The sequence below is a fragment of the Strigops habroptila genome, chromosome 1 (genome assembly GCF_004027225.2).
Source record: "Strigops habroptila isolate Jane chromosome 1, bStrHab1.2.pri, whole genome shotgun sequence".
Taxonomy (NCBI): domain Eukaryota; kingdom Metazoa; phylum Chordata; class Aves; order Psittaciformes; family Psittacidae; genus Strigops; species Strigops habroptila.
The window spans coordinates 37,518,519-37,534,959 of record NC_044277.2 but is presented as its reverse complement, the minus strand read 5'-3'; the positions used below and the strand labels follow the sequence as shown (position 1 = coordinate 37,534,959).

The 16,441-nt window shown below is 40.4% G+C and overlaps 1 protein-coding gene across 5 annotated transcripts in view; it reads left to right on the top strand.

The window, feature by feature from the left end:
• CHD7 (chromodomain helicase DNA binding protein 7) overlaps positions 1-15,238 on the top strand; it is a 133,491-nt gene extending 118,253 nt beyond the window's left edge. For 2 of the 5 annotated variants that reach the window (XM_030511331.1, XM_030511336.1), the window contains 15 exons: positions 469-558; positions 1,116-1,219; positions 2,625-2,754; positions 3,029-3,101; positions 3,314-3,368; positions 4,095-4,323; positions 4,479-4,687; positions 4,830-5,507; positions 5,926-6,086; positions 7,735-7,962; positions 8,191-8,634; positions 9,223-9,444; positions 9,864-10,004; positions 10,497-10,601; positions 11,388-13,306. In XM_030511331.1, coding sequence (XP_030367191.1) covers positions 469-558; positions 1,116-1,219; positions 2,625-2,754; positions 3,029-3,101; positions 3,314-3,368; positions 4,095-4,323; positions 4,479-4,687; positions 4,830-5,507; positions 5,926-6,086; positions 7,735-7,962; positions 8,191-8,634; positions 9,223-9,444; positions 9,864-10,004; positions 10,497-10,601; positions 11,388-12,341 — 3,823 coding nt within the window. In that variant the 3' untranslated portion in view covers positions 12,342-13,306. Of the gene's footprint in view, positions 1-468; positions 559-1,115; positions 1,220-2,624; positions 2,755-3,028; positions 3,102-3,313; positions 3,369-4,094; positions 4,324-4,478; positions 4,688-4,829; positions 5,508-5,925; positions 6,087-7,734; positions 7,963-8,190; positions 8,635-9,222; positions 9,445-9,863; positions 10,005-10,496; positions 10,602-11,387 lie in introns of all 5 variants that reach the window. The other 3 variants (XM_030511341.1, XM_030511342.1, XM_030511340.1) reach the window with 3 other exon arrangements.
• Positions 15,239-16,441: the final 1,203 nt, after the last annotated feature.

Here is a 16,441-nt window from a genome sequence, read left to right as displayed (position 1 = left end):
CAGATTTTATATCTCGTTTATTCCTACAACTTCTGATGTGCTTCCAAAAATGGTATTAAGGCAGCAGCTGAGGAAATTTTATGAGATAATGAAGCAGAACAGTTACTGAAAGCCATCTGCTCAGTTGTTTACAAACTTGCTTCAATACTTCAGAGGCAGTGGTAGAGTACGTGTCTAAACTTCACAAGCTGCACTAGGTAGAACTAAATGAAATGCGCCGGGGCCGGGCTGAGCTGGGTCCCTCTCTCTGCAGTGTAAGCAGTTGCCAGGCAGGCCTGTTGGAAGCCAGCAGAAAGCACCACACAGAGGTGATTATGTGCCACCATCTGTCACGCTTCAAGCCTACCATACAGCATGGCTAATCAGCCTTGGCAGGATGATGGATGAACAGCAGCAGCTGCCAAAAGCCACTGTTGGCAAACAGTCCTGAAGTTAAGAACTTTTTCCCCCCTCTGCCTTCCTCTCCAGGGTCCTGCTGCGTGTCCGCATGCTCTACTATCTACGACAAGAAGTTATAGGGGACCAAGCAGACAAGATCTTAGAGGGTGCTGACTCAAGGTTAGTGCAAGTGCACGTTGATTTTTTTGCTGTACGACATTGATTTTTATAAAGTACACGTACTGTAGTAATGCAGCGTTTAAAGGTTGTCACGCTTTATCTCTTAAACGTCTATTCTCAAGCAGCCTTAATTATTTTATCAAGAGCAATGGGTAATTTTCTTGGGGGAGGAAACGATGTGGGAAATGACAAAGGCGGATTTTCAGTTCTGTTAATATTGAAGGATTATTCTGTCTCAGTTTAAAAAATTTAAAAAAATATACTAGGACCTTGAATTAATCGTATTTGGATAAGCATTGGTATTCCACTCCCTAAATAGATGAATGTTGGCGGGGGGGTGTTGATGTGGGGGGTGTTTGAGGGGGGGGTGCGTGCATGTGTGTTTTGTTTAACCATCCTAATTATTTTTCAAGCTACTTAAATTTCTGTGTTGGGTTTTGGGTCTTTTTCCCCCTCAAAATTCGTATTTTGAGAACAGCGTGAACCACTTTTTATTTAAAAAAAAAATAAATTGTCCAGTAGTACCTTTGAGAATATATGTAATGCTGTCTTCATAGTGAAATAGATGTATGGATACCTGAGCCATTCCATGCTGAAGTTCCTGCAGACTGGTGGGATAAGGAGGCGGATAAATCCCTCTTAATTGGAGTATTCAAACACGGTAAGTGATGTCTCACTCTGAACAAAACTCAGTTGTAAAGCTTTCTGTGTGTAGGACTGTTCAGTCATAATATTAACAAGTATTGTTCCAAAGAACTGTTGGCTTGTATCTCCCTTTTTTTTCTTGCCTGCATTAAAAACCCTAATATGAGCTGTAAATATCAGATGCTGTTTTTAAATGTTTGCAGAACATTTGAGAAGAAAACATTACTTTCTTGGCTGTAAATAAAACAAAACCATATTTGTTTAAATAATAGCCAAATAGTAAGATAGATCTCCATAAACTTTGCTTCCAGCACTGCTTCACTTGCTAACTCTGCCAACCAGTGTCAAAGTGGACGGTGGGCTTAACCTCTGCTATTAATCTGTACAAGTGCCTCCTGGGCTTTGTTCCAAGCAATATTTCACAAATGTCAGTGTTGAGAACTCCCGGCTCCCTTGAGTGGGATGCAGCCTTGTTAACTTTGAAAGGCTGGGGATGCAGAGCTGGCATGATATATACAGTGAGCGATTCCTGATTATAATCCCAATTCTCTGGAGGTTGCAGAGGTATTCTCAGCAGCCCAGCCTGACTAAAGGGGAGAATGATGGCTTATAAAACCTTTCATGATTACAGTTTGGCTTGAGGCTCTACAGCAGTTAGGAGCAGTGTGTTGTAGTACAAATCCTAATTGAATTGTGCTGTTCTGCCTATGTACAGCAGCTCTGTGTTGTGGGCTCAGCTGAGGCAAGTCTAGTCTAAAAATCATTTTCCTGCAGTGCACTGTTGGGATCTGCCATTTTCCATCTAGTCAACCTGGGCAGTAAAAAAGCAAACAGCAGTTTGAAAACCATAGAGGGAACAGTGTCATCTTACTGACATGCATCATCCTAAACCTAATAAGACAGGTTCGTTGGCCTTACGTATAACCCATGTATACAGCATTTTTGCAGCCTACACTGAGGGTTCCAGCAGGGCTGGAACTATAGAAAATGCATGTGTGTGTGTGCTTGTGTGTGTGTGTGTGTGTGTTTCCATTCATATCTGCGTGTTTCCAGTTGCGAGTATTGAATGTGGAGAACCACTGCAAAATTCATATAGGAAACTTGAAGAAGTTTTTCACTTGTGAAAGATTTTTACTTTTCCTTACAAAGACATTAAATTCACAGCTTTCTTCACATGCTGCTATTTGTTAATGTTGTTGATGTGAAAATGTTTCTATGCTGATGGATTTTACCACTATGAAAAATTTCATTACATGAATGAAATGGTTGTTTTAAGCACGGTGACAGCTCCTCTTGTTTTATTTAAAAGTAAATCAATTAATCCAGAAGATTTTACTTCTACTGCCTAAACCTATTCTGTTCACAGTTGGTCATAGCTTTAAAAAAAAGCCAAACGCATTTGTCTCATGCTCTGCATGCAGGTTATGAGAAGTACAATTCTATGAGAGCTGATCCAGCACTGTGCTTTCTGGAACGGGTTGGCATGCCTGATGCAAAGGCCATAGCTGCTGAGCAGAGAGGGACAGACATGTTAGCAGATGGCGGTGATGGGTAAGGAGGACATGAAAAAATTAATAAACTTTATCAGCATTGTATATGTTGTCATGAGTTCATGTGTCATATCTTGCTTACATCTTGCCTGAGGATCTGAAGTGATCATATGATGTAAAAAGCACATAGAATTGTTGACACAGTTGAGCATGAAATATAAATGTGTACTACACCATACTGCTGGCTTTTGTAGCTTTCTTGCTTTTGTCCAGAAAATCAGCCCCTCTCAAAACCAATATATTTCTTGAAAATTTGTCTTTTCAATATTTTATAGTGGTGAATTTGACAGAGAGGATGAAGATCCAGAATATAAGCCAACCAGAACTCCTTTCAAGGATGAAATTGATGTAAGAACTTTCAACTTTCTGTAATTACAAATACATATAATTATGACTGATTCTCCATGTTTATTTTGAAGTGCAGTTCTTGAGAGCTACTAGATAAACACACCTAACAGAGATTGCTTACTGCCGTGTTTGAGAGATGACATATTTTTCTTGTGAAATGGTAACATATGGTCAAAACTGAAAACTAAAATAACTTCTGTCTTCTCCCCAAGGAATTTGCGAACTCACCTCCAGAAGACAAAGAGGAGTCCGTAGAAATACACCCAAGTAAGACTGTAGCAAAGAAATTAAAAAGGCAAAAATCAACCATTTAGTGAAATGTGGACTGTTAATATTGGCACATGAGGGGATAGGTCGTGGGTTGGGAAAACACCACAGTAAACTTCTTGCTGCCAAATCTCTTCATGCTTCATATCTTTCAAAACCAATTATTTACTGTCTTTGAATAATTCACATTATGGCTTTCTGGGTTTCTAATTACATAGTAGATATTGTGATGATAAAGACTGGATGTTTCATAATGCAGCCATTGATGTTTTTGCCGAGGTAGTCCTGGAAGTTATAGATATGTTGTTTCCTCACTATAGAGGAAAATTGCCAAGTTTAAGTGAGAATAATAGAATGAGAAATCATAAGCGTAGGTGTTTCCCAGAGGCAGAATGATCTTCTTAGTGTAATATATTTAAAGATGCATTGCATTAATTTAAATACTTACAGTATTCATAATATGTTTGCATTCGTAACATTGAATTATAATGCTTGATGGTTATGTCTAAATGCTTCGCAAGTGTTTCTGAGTTCTTAGAATTGGATGGTTTGATTCTATTTTTTTATCTCCTACCAATGTAGTTATCCTGTTTCTAATTTGCAAGGCACAAATGTTAATGAGGCATATGATCTTACCTGATAAAACAGGACTCCAGTTATAGCCATAGAAACTTTGGAATATGTAGTGGTGGTTTTGCAGTGCAAAAATACTTCTCTGTTCTCTAGACAAGCACGGTGAAAGCAACTCTGAGTTAGGCCAACTGTACTGGCCCAACACTTCAACCCTGACTACCCGTCTGCGTCGCCTCATTACTGCCTATCAGCGCAGCTATAAAAGGCAACAAATGAGGCAAGAGGCACTAATGAAGACTGACCGCAGGAGACGCCGGCCTCGGGAAGAAGTGAGGGCACTGGAAGCAGAAAGGGAAGCTATAATAACTGAAAAACGGCAAAAGTGAGTTTCTCAGTGATATTTCTTCAAATCTTATTTGAGCTTTTGTGTCACCAGTGCCACTCTGTTTCGAAAGAAGAAACTTAAGGGCATCCAAACTAGGTTTGGGACTCTTACTTATTCAGTCTCCTCATTTCTCTTTCCTTTTCCTTGACTAGATGGACAAGAAGAGAAGAAGCTGATTTTTATCGTGTAGTGTCTACTTTTGGAATTATTTTCGATCCTGTAAAACATCAATTTGACTGGAATCAATTCAGAGCATTTGCCAGGCTTGATAAAAAGTCCGATGAAAGCTTGGAGAAGTATTTTAATGGCTTTGTGAATATGTGTAGACGAGTGTGCCGAATGCCAGTCAAACCGAATGATGGTAAGTTTTAACTGACTGTAGAAATCAACATAACTGTTACGAGAACATGGGAACTGTTGAAACTTCATTCCCAGGTGTAATGATTTTGAAATGGGTGTACATTTAATCAATGTTTAAACAACACACATTGATGTCATTGCAGAACCACCTGATCTTTCCACAATGATTGAGCCCATCACGGAAGAGCGTGCTTCTAGAACTTTGTACCGCATCGAACTGCTGCGGAAAATCCGTGAACAGGTTCTCCATCACCCACAGTTAGGGGAGAGGCTAAAACTTTGCCAGCCAAGCTTGGACCTGCCAGAGTGGTGGGAGTGTGGTAAACATGATAAAGACTTACTGATTGGTGCTGCTAAACATGGAGTCAGTAGGACAGATTATCACATTCTGAATGATCCTGAACTCTCTTTTCTTGAGGCTCACAAAAACTTTGCTCAAAACAGAGGGACTGGCAATACAAATACTGTCTCTTCTGTAAACCCTCTGGGTGCTGGCTGCAGTCAGACACCACCTGCTGTCCCATCCGCACCCATACAAGAAGAAAAGACTACAGAACAAATGGAGTCTAAAGTTGAAGGGTCTGAAAATCCAGCAGCCAAAGAAAAGTCTGATATCAAAGAGGAGACAGATATTGCGGATAAGGACACTAAACCAGACTGTGATGCTGAAGCTGAGCCTGGCTCTGTTAAATGTGAATTGAAAGACATAGAAATGAGTACAGATGTAGACCCAAAATCTATTTCTGAGAAAGGTTCAGAAGAAGACGAAGAGGAGAAAATGGATGATGATGATAAATCAGAAGAATCCTCCCAACCTGAAGGTAATGTGTTGGTCAGATGAATTCTGCGTGCTTAGCATGAGGCCCACAGCTGTTGCAGCTTGTGCCAGCTGGTAAGTGGCACACACAGAGCCATTATGGAGCTTGGGATGGGCTACGTGTAGCAGTTCTTCTGCCCTTCCGCATATCAGGTGGCTAGATAAGCTTTCATGAAAGCCATCCAGCATCAGCAGGGTATTCCCCCACAAGGGATGATTTCCAAGATAACTTACTGAGCCAAGAAGCATGGTCTCTGTGCCAAATGCATAAGGCTAAGGCTCTGCTGTAGTAATTCCTGAACAAAAGCCTGAGTTTCAAATGTTGTGTCAAGCCTGGTTGTCTTAACCTGTCTGGCTAGTTAGGTTGACATTGGGTGGTTGAGAACTTCTGTAGTTAATGCCTGGTTGTGGTTGTTACTCAGCAGGAGCAGTTTCTCAGGGTAAGAATTTTGATGAAGAAAGCAATGCCTCTATGAGTACCGCAAGGGATGAAACACGCGATGGATTCTACATGGAAGATGGGGATGCATCTGTGGTTCAGCTGCTTCATGAAAGAACATTTGCCTTCTCTTTCTGGCCTAAGGTTGGTTAGGGGGAGAAGGGCATGTGTCTTTTTCAATACAGATAAAATAGGGGAAATGTGTTTGCAGTATAACAGCAACCTTTGTATGAGTCTGCACGTTGAGTGGGCAAGGGACTTTTTACTATGAATGATTTGTGGAATAGCATTTTATTCTTTAATTTCATACAATTAGCAGAGGAAATGAATTGCTTTACTGTAAATAGTGTCATTTAGGGAAAACAAAAACTACTGACAGACGTGAGTTTCTCATAGGCACCATAACTCTATGTCAGCAGACTCGCATGTCTCTTGATGGAGGCAAACTTACAATTTTGTATTAAAGATTTTGTCTGCAGAGCAATCTGCAGTTTTGAGATCAAAGATTTGTAAGATCACCTTTTAATTTTGGGGTGAAGAGATTGTAGAGAAGTGTTCTGGTGACCTACATGATCTAAACTATTATGTAATGTTGACAGATGTAATTGTATTAAGGTATCCTGCAAACAGAAGCAGCAGTTTTAGATAGGATAAAGCTACATCTTATTTTAGTAACAGTGTAGGAAATTATCTAACATAAAATATTTTTTTTAAATAGGAAACCCTACCCTTTCATAATAAATCCATCCATAATTTAGTACTCTGCTTTGCAGTAAGGGCAGAGAGGGAAATAAAGTAGTAATAGTCTTAAGCTTACTAATCACCATAACAGGGCCATCTGGTTTGGGATGGGGGGGCAGGGCAGGGGGACCTTGCTCTTAATAGGCTTATTCCTGGGGAAAGCAAGCAGTCTGTTGCAGCTGCTGAGATTTGCTAGTGGCTTTGCACTGTTTTGCTGTTCAGGAAGCTCACTGATGCTCGTATTCCCTAACCAGCAGTATTTCTCATAGGTTGGAAGTTTCTACTACTTCAAGCAGGATAGCGTAGAATGTGCTTGAATACTGAAATGGAAAAAAATGAAGTGATACTCCTCATCTTTGCTTTCAGCTTGTATTTTGGAAACATGGACTGAAATCTTACTCCAGTTACAGTGTAAAAGTAAACCAAAAAACCCTTCATCTGTATAGGTTCAGCATAAGTAGACTAATAAACATAATTAGAGATTTTTAGTGCACACGCTTCAGTGACATTTGAAGTGATAATGGGCGTGGAATGAAAATTGACATTCATTAGATGTCCCTAGGTTGGTGCCCATTTCATAATGTTGAACTTTATTAATAGTGACGCTAATGAGGATCCACTTCCTAGGACAGAATTGCAGATTCAGCCTCTTGGATCTCAAGAACTGCAGCTTTAAGATAGCGATTGCAGATGTTTTGATTTTCCCTTCCTAACTAACTGTTGATTTTGCTGACTGCTGAAGTTTTGCAGTGTAAAACAGTACTGAGTTTCCGTTAGATTTGTCAGTTGGTACATTGTCATACAGAAAACCTCATCTTTCTCCTTTCCCCCGGTGGAAGGTGCAGCTTTTAAATTCTAGTGATATTTTATTCTACAAAATTGGCTGTGTATTAGCTTCTTGTAAGGTGACCACTTTATCCTGACCTGAAAGAACAGTTGGTTTGGAAAGTATTTCTTATGCTTCGGAAGCTGGAATGTGTCATTACACTCATTTGAGTTCAGAAGGCGAGTTTCACACTGAAGGTTCATTACGTACTTTCCCTTTACGCAGGACCGAGTAATGATCAACCGATTAGACAACATCTGTGAAGCAGTGCTGAAAGGGAAGTGGCCAGTAAATAGGCGCCAGATGTTTGATTTCCAGGGGCTCATACCTGGGTATACTCCAACAGCTGTGGACAGCCCTCTACAAAAAAGGAACTTTGCAGAGCTCTCCATGGTTGGTCAAGCCAGCGCCAGTGGCAGTGAAGATATCACTGTTTCTCCTCAGTTATCAAAGGCAAGGCTGCATCTTATTCTTTCTTGCATAAACCATTTTATCTTGCATGCATTTCTTTTGCATAATAGAAAAAATAAAAACCAGCATTTCTGTAAATAGGAAAAATAAAGTGTTTCCTTGAATAAAATGAAGGCTTTGTTTTCAAAGGTAGATGTTTGGACTTTTATTACAAATTCAGTGTAGCAAACTGAGCTTTGCTAATGTTTGGAAATGCTCATTTTTCATTAGGAAGATGCACTCAATTTATCGGTTCCACGTCAGAGGAGGAGGAGACGAAGAAAGATTGAAATTGAGGCTGAGAGAGCTGCCAAGAGGAGAAATCTTATGGAAATGGTTGCCCAGTTACGTGAGTCTCAGGTGGTCTCAGAAAATGGACAAGAAAAGGTTGTAGATTTATCAAAGGCCTCACGAGAGGCAGCAAGTTCTACCTCAAATTTTTCATCTGTTACTTCAAAGTTTATCTTGCCTAATGTCTCCACACCCGTGTCTGATGCCTTTAAAACTCAAATGGAGCTGCTGCAAGCAGGTCTTTCACGCACACCCACAAGGCATCTACTAAATGGCTCTTTAATAGATGGAGAACCGCCCATGAAGAGAAGGAGAGGAAGGAGGAAAAATGTAGAAGGGCTTGATCTGTTATTTATGAGCAACAAACGGACATCACTGACTGTAGTAAGACAGCAACCTTTTTGTCTCATATTTGTTCTTCTGTGTCTAGTACTTTCTGAATGTGAGTTTAAAGTGTCGTTGTGCTCCCCCTAATAGTAGTGTGCAGTTTTTACCCAGTCAGCTTTTTAATTTGTGTTTAGAGCTGTTACTTCTTTTTGAACTAAACAAAACATTGCTCACATCCAGTTTTCACTCTGGCAAGTTGTAGCTGAGTTTTAAGTAGCTTGTACTTTCAAAAAGATGTTTGTTTGTTTGTTTGTTTGTTTCCAAAACATAATATATTTATAACAACATACATTTTGAGGCTTAAATATGTCTGTCTTTCTGTGTAGGAAAGTGATGGTCTTGGAGGCCATTAACTGGAAATGCATGAAAACCACTCTGTCTTTAGCTGTATGTTCTTTAATATTCAAGGATGCTAAATTTACAAAACTCCCTAATACAGTGGTATTGCTTTACATAGTATGAATATTTAAACCCCATTTGTGTATGCAAAATGTCCTTGAGCATTTAGCTTCAGTCCCTGAAATTATTTCTCCCAGGTAACTGTTCCCTTGAAGTGAGAATTAATACAGATGTTAATGTTTTCAGGAGGATGCAGAAGTGACCAAAGCTTTTGAAGAAGATATGGAAGCCCTGCCAGCAAGGAACATTCCATCTCCTGGTCAATTGGACCCAGACACTCGCATCCCTGTAATCAATCTGGAGGACGGGACCAGGCTGGTGGGAGAGGATGCTCCTAAAAACAAGGATTTAGTTGAATGGCTTAAATTGCATCCTACTTACACTGTAGATATGCCAAGTTATGTACCAGTAAGTATGTGATTCTAAAAGTGTTCTTGTATTATATTAATAGAGAAGTTAGTTTTACAGAGCTCAAAATCAACTTCCTCACATGTGGGCATGGTCACAGGATTTTGTAACTGTTGGCTTTCAGAGAGGGGTTTATCTTGAGGCACTCTTACTGTAGTATATAAACACCCAAGTTAGTGGCACTGGGATGTATGGGTTGCTTTTTCTTTCTTAATACTTGCATATAACAATGTGTTAGAACAGTGTTCATGTCAAGTTCTGCAGAATTCCTTCATCTGATAAGAAAGAAGACTTTTCTAAGATAATTTGAAGCTAAAGTAATTGGCCTCTTAAAATGGTTCTGAGAAAGGGTTCCATGATGGGTGATTTTTGTCAAGAATGCGAAAAACTAAAAAGTAATACATTTCTCTTCTTTCCAGAAGAGTGCAGATGTGCTGTTTTCCCCATTTCAGAAGCCGAAACAAAAACGACACAGATGTCGAAACCCTAATAAACTGGATATAAACACCTTGACAGGAGAAGAAAGGGTACCTGTTGTAAATAAGCGAAATGGAAAGAAGGTAAAAATTAAGTTAGTTCGGCGGGGGGCTTTAACACTGTCTTTGCATGTGGAAAGCAGGTTTTCTACTCCAAGATTACTTTTTAAAAGTTTAATAATTTGTCACTGGCAGTCACTCTTACTGGAATGTACCACCCAGTTCCCTTAATTCTTTCTGTGCTCTGCCGATGTGTTCATATTAATCACTTGAGTAAATAACTCTTACTTTTTGAAACTATATAGCACTTTTTTTTTTCCTTACATCAGATACTGATTTCATTATTAGCTCTGCATAAGCTGCAGCATTTTACTGTATTTTTAAAACATGATCTTCTCATTTCTAGTATCATTAGGTGGTTTCTGTGTAGCTTTCCCCAGTCTGAACTGAATGTCTTTACTGCCATCCTTCAGAGATGAAAGTGCACAGATAGAGAATGTCCATATAAATAGTTGTTTGGTTTTGTTTGTGGTGGTTTGTTTTGTTTGTAAGTATTAACCTTGTCTTTTGCATTAGATGGGTGGAGCTATGGCCCCTCCAATGAAGGACTTGCCAAGATGGCTGGAAGAAAATCCTGAATTTGCTGTTGCTCCAGATTGGACTGACATTGTTAAACAGTCTGTAAGTGAAAGTCTCATTCCATGCTTCACTGTAGATTATGGGATGGAAAAGTTGAAGGCTGTGTAAATTGGTTATTAAGTCTTCATCTCATGGCTGGTTTAGAGAGGAGGAAATTGTAGTATCTGGGTGGGAGTTACCCAGCTCCGGGAGGATGGTGATAGGAGGCTGCTGCAGAATAGACTTGAAGTACACTCCTAAAATCAGCTACAGTAAGGCAGCCTTCAGCATTTGTTTTATATTATTTTTTTCTTATAAGCAGCAATCCTTAATAAACACAGGCATTCATATATTAGGAACTATTAAATAAATATTTGTCATATTCCAAATAGAATTTATCATCTTGGTAACAGGTGCCACCAAAGGATTACATTTACTGCCTCTTAGTTTACAACAGTTGTTTGAAAACAAAGGGTACAATTCTGCAAATACTCACTTGGATAAAATATTAATATACTGAAGTACGGTATGAAGTACAAAGCTATAAACTCATAACTGCAGTATATCAGGGTGGGGATTTTTATGAAGCTACAAAGTTTCAGCATGTGTGTTTTACTTCTCTGTTCAAATGTAAAAAATCTGTGACTTTGCTTTCTTCAGGTTTTCTTTACACGTTCTACTGCCATTCAGTTCAGTAGCTAGCTAGTCAGGATTTGCTAGGGTTGGAAAACAAACTGCTTTGGGAGTATGCTGAAATCCCTTCTGTTTCTTCTGTCGTCATCAGATTACTGCTGAAAGCTATAAAAGCTAATGGAGAATAAAGCTTGTTTTTTCGCCTCCCCTTTTCAGGGTTTTGTTCCAGAGTCCATGTTTGACCGTCTTCTCACTGGACCTGTTGTGAGGGAGGAAGGAGCAAGCAGAAGAGGAAGGCGGCCAAAAAGTGAAATTGCCAAAGCAGCTGCAGCAGCTGCTGCTGTAGCATCAACTTCGGGAATCAACCCACTACTAATGAACAGTCTGTTTGCTGGAATGGACCTCACAAGCCTCCAGAACCTACAGAACCTGCAGTCTCTCCAGCTTGCAGGCCTCATGGGCTTCCCGCCAGGGCTAGCAACAGCTGCTGCTGCTGGGGGGGATACTAAAAATCCAGCTGCCATGTTGCCTCTGATGTTGCCAGGGATGGCAGGATTACCTAATATGTTTGGACTAAGCGGATTGTTGAATAACCCGATAACGGCTACTACTGGAAATGCCACTACTGCTTCCGGTCAAGGAGAGACTGAGGATGGCGCTTCAAAAGCTGAAGAGAAGAAAAACGAGAATGAAGAGGAGAACAAAGACTCTGAGAAAAGCACAGACACTGTTTCTGCTACTGACTCTGCGAATGGATCTGTCAGTGCTGCTACTGCGGCGACGACCGCCACTGCCACCACTACCACCACCACCAACACTGGATTGCCCACAAACCCTCTGGCCTTCAATCCTTTCCTGCTGTCTACCATGGCTCCTGGCCTCTTCTATCCATCTATGTTTCTACCTCCAGGACTGGGAGGATTGACTCTGCCCGGTTTCCCAGCACTAGCAGGACTTCAGAACGCAGTGGGCTCCAACGAAGAGAAGGCTACTGACAAAACTGAAGGAACTGCCTTTAAAGATGAAGAAAATCTCGAAGGCAGTGATGCAGAGGAGAGCCTTGATAAAACTGCAGATTCCTCCGTTTTAGAAGATGAAATAGCACAGGGTGAAGAATTAGACTCACTTGATGGGGGGGAAGAAATAGAAAACAATGAAAATGATGAATAACCAGTACCAGTTACAGTAAAGTGTTTTAAACTTTTGACAAGTGGTAGTCCTACTGTTTACACTCACAGTTAATGTCCATACTTAGTTTTTATAAGCTGTTCTGTAACATAGTGTAGCAAAAAAGAAAAAAAGTTCAAGTCATGTTATACAGATGTGTCAAAAGGTATCTTGGTCATTAAGTATTGTGCAGTGCATTATTTATTATCCCTAGGAGAGATGAAATTTGAGAGGTGATCATGTCTTTTTAAGGAAATTGACATAATGCTCTGCTTTTTGTTTTTGTTTTTTTCTTTTGGTACCATTGGTATTATGAATTAAGCAGCAATTTGTAATCAAGTGGCACTAATAGAAGGAAGTGCTGCTTAAAGGAAGGATGAAGTTATATATTTAATTTTTTTATTTTTATTTTTGTTTCTTTTTTTTTTTTTTGCTGTGAAGGTCAAGATGGAATTTACCATACATATTGTACTCGCGCTTCATTTTGACTGCATGGGAGTTCACCCGCTCACGTGCGCGCACACCCCCACACACACACTCTCTCTCTGACAATCTTCATGATAGTGTGAATGTCTCTGTCTTGAGACGCAGCAATAATAAGGCAGCTGTTGAATGTGAAGAGTACCTTTTGGAAATTAACCCGCGGAGGAAGGTTCTTACAGGATAAAGCTACAGTTTAATCGTCTCGTGATCTTGTAATGCACTGGTATAAAGCAAAAAGAAAAAAAATCAGGTACCTTTTTTAAATTAAAGGACTTTGTTACTTTAGCCACAAAGCTAAACAGCATTACCTCAACTCTAAACTAGCCTTGAAGTTTACAGACATGACTTTGTAAATGTATTGTTTTTCTTTGTTGTGATGTCTTTTTATTTTTTTTTCTTTGGAAACTGCTATCATGTAAGATAAGATGTAAATTGCTGCCAACTGTAGTAATGATGCTTTTAATAAAAGTGACCCATGATATGCAGAGATGTAATTATAGAACGTAGTGTTTAGGGACATCAGAACTGGTGTTCGCTTTCCGTATTTGCATTGTGGCTTTTTTTATAGCATTCTTCTGCTATATTCTTTATAGATTAGAGGATGTAAATGCTGAACTGGTTGTCTTCAGGGGGCTAGGCAAGAAGAGAAACCTTGAATTACCTTCATATTTTCCACGCTGAGTAACTGCAGAAATGCACGCTAAAAACCCTACTTTACTCCTTCAAAGGGGCATGAGAGACTGAGAATACTTTAAAATGTGTTCAGCATGTGATAATGTGGTACACTAAAGAACAAAAGGGCAAAAGAAAAATGAGGCTTTAATAGGCACAATATCTAGGTCATTTATCCTTGGTTAATGGGTAGAAAAACACAATGCTGTAGTGACAGCAAGGGATACAAAGGCTCTGTGGTATCCTGTAGACTAGAGCTTGTGATGCCAGAAACCACTGTGTCAAACAACCTACATGAAACTAAAACTGACCCACTTTTCTTAAAAAACCAGTGCCTCTTCTGGAGAGTTACCGATTTGTACCCTTTTGTGACCTTTTGATGTTCAAGATAATGTACCATTTGAGGACTTCTGTTTTCACAGTGTTGTCACCTTGACACACACATACACAACTGTCTCAAGAGTGAGGATAAAAGGCTGCATTTGCAGTGGAGTACATGAAAAATGAGCTATTTGAGTGGCCAGCTGTGGGTGGACCCCCATCTTTAGTATTACCCGTGCTTTTGGAATGCTGGGGAGCTGCAAACGTTGCTCTCATGTCCACTGTGAATTTGCACGAGAGCACAGATAGACAAGTCTTGCAAGGCCAAAGTTTGGGGACATCTGAAAAGGGGTGAACTTGGCCAAGAACGTTTCATGAACGATGAAAGTGGAGGAGAAATGAAGGCTCAGGAAGTGAGTTTTGTGTGAATGAATCGCAGGCAGGCACCACTGAAGTGAATAGATGTCAGGGTGTCTTGTACTGCCACTTAAATAGATCATAGGGAGCTAATGAAGGTCAGGAAGGATTCCCCCCACCATGTCCATCACTGAACAGTTGATGAGGTGCGTTGTTCCTGCCTCTTTCTAAAACATCATGTGTAGACTGCGACAAAAAGGGAGAGGCTGAAAGCCAAGGTACAGGTGTGTTACATGCTCTGATGGATTCGTTTGAGCTCTTAAGTCGGTTAAATGCCTCGTGTCTTATTTTTCCTTCTACTTACAGAATTCCCACTGTAAAAGTTGGTAGGTGTTTCCCACTGGGTGTATTCCAGCCTTTTTATTTTTTTCTAAACTCAGTTTTATAATTCCCAGCAAAGATTTACACAGACTAATGACATCCCTTGGGAGGGCCCTTTTTAATTGGCAAGACTAGAAATTATATTGTTAAATGCCACACTATTCTCCTCTGTCAAAATCAGAGGGATACTCTTATAACTGCCTATCTGTGCCTGTAGGTGTTTGGTGGGGAAACATCCAAGTCAAGACACAGGGTGTCCAAGTGATAAGTAAGCGAACCTTACCTCTGTTACAGGTGTGTTCCTCTGTAATGGTATTGCTCATCTGCCTTTCCTAATCACAGAAAAAACAAAACTGGAGAACTGTTACAACAGAGTGAATGCCATGGCAGTGCGGGAGCCTCTGTGCTCTGCCTGTGCTTTCCCAACAGCCTCGCTTCGTGCAAGCCAAACGGGCCGCTCACCTGTTGAAAAGAAGGTGACATTTGATTTTTTGGAAGGGATATCAGCCCCTGGTATGAAAAATGAAGTGGGGGGATTGCCATCTAATGTCCGAGAAATGTATTACATGAAAATACGAAGGTTTTTCTTTGATTTGACACAGAGATTTTACATGTTAATTATGGCAAAGATTCTTACGGAGTTTTAAAGTGTGTCTAAATGAATAAAAGCTTACGTAAGATGCTTAGATCAGATGCTATTCTGCACTTGATTCACATCTGGAGCACCCTTGTCCATCTCAATGAGAAGCCTTCTGTTTGCCACCAACCATTTTTTGCTCTATCTCCTAATGGTCATGGAAACGTTAATGGGGTTATCAAGGAATACAAATGACTCTATTGTGGCTTTCAAGAAGAAAGCACCTGTGTCACAGTGCAGCAGTGGTCTGCATCTGAACACAGCCTTTCCGCTGCGCGTGGTGCGCAGTCCTGCCAAGGGAAACAACCCACCAACAGCAAACCTGATCAGGCTGTTAAAGATGTGTTTTTTAAGAACTGGGCTGTAAAGGAGAACTGGTTCGAGTGTTGAAAACTGTCACTGATGAAATAGCAGACAAATCCCTAAACTAGTCCCAGGTATCTTGTGTCAGCTTTGGTCTCTTGTTTCATATCAATGTCAAATGTCAAAGTGTACTGCTTATTGGAGTAACACACACTTCTGCTGAGGACCTTTGCTGTTGAGAACAGCAAATTAAGCACTTTTCCATTTGAGAGAGGGTTAAGATTGGGGAGGGGGGGTAGTTTTTAGTAATCAATTGTATTTTTAGCATTAAGCTTCCAATTGCATTTTGTATTGCATACAAAACTGCTTGAGGTGTTTAGGACTCCTGTTTCTCTGCACCACGTGTTTCAGCTATGTCTGAATCCTCAGTGTCGCAGCTGGGGGTCTGGTAACGTCAGGGCGCCTGAAGGCTCTTGGTTCTGCTGCCTCCAAACTCTTCCCTGAAAGGTGCCAGCCCGTGAACACGTTCCCACTCTGCTCAGTGGGAGAGAGCACTGGCTGCAGGTTTTGCTGCCCGTGCTCTGTAAATCAGCTGTTGTACCCGTCCTCGGTGTCAAGTCATGATGCCTCGGAGAGACTTGAAGTTGGCTCCTTACATAGGGAGATGATGTTTCAGGCATCTGTTCTAATCATGAGCTTGAGTCAGCCGTTCGGAGGAAAATACGTGAAGGAAATTGGAGTTGAAGGATTGACAGTTGCTGTGATCAAAGTTGGATAGGAGTTTTGGGAGCAATTGAAAACCTCCCGAATGCAAGGTGAACATCCCAGCTCAGTCTGCATGCAGTTTTAGATGGTAGATTTGATGCAAAATAGCAAGTATTAAGGATAAAAAGACCTATAGTGCAAAAACATATTTTCTAAAGGGGAATAAATCTGTCACTGAATGGTT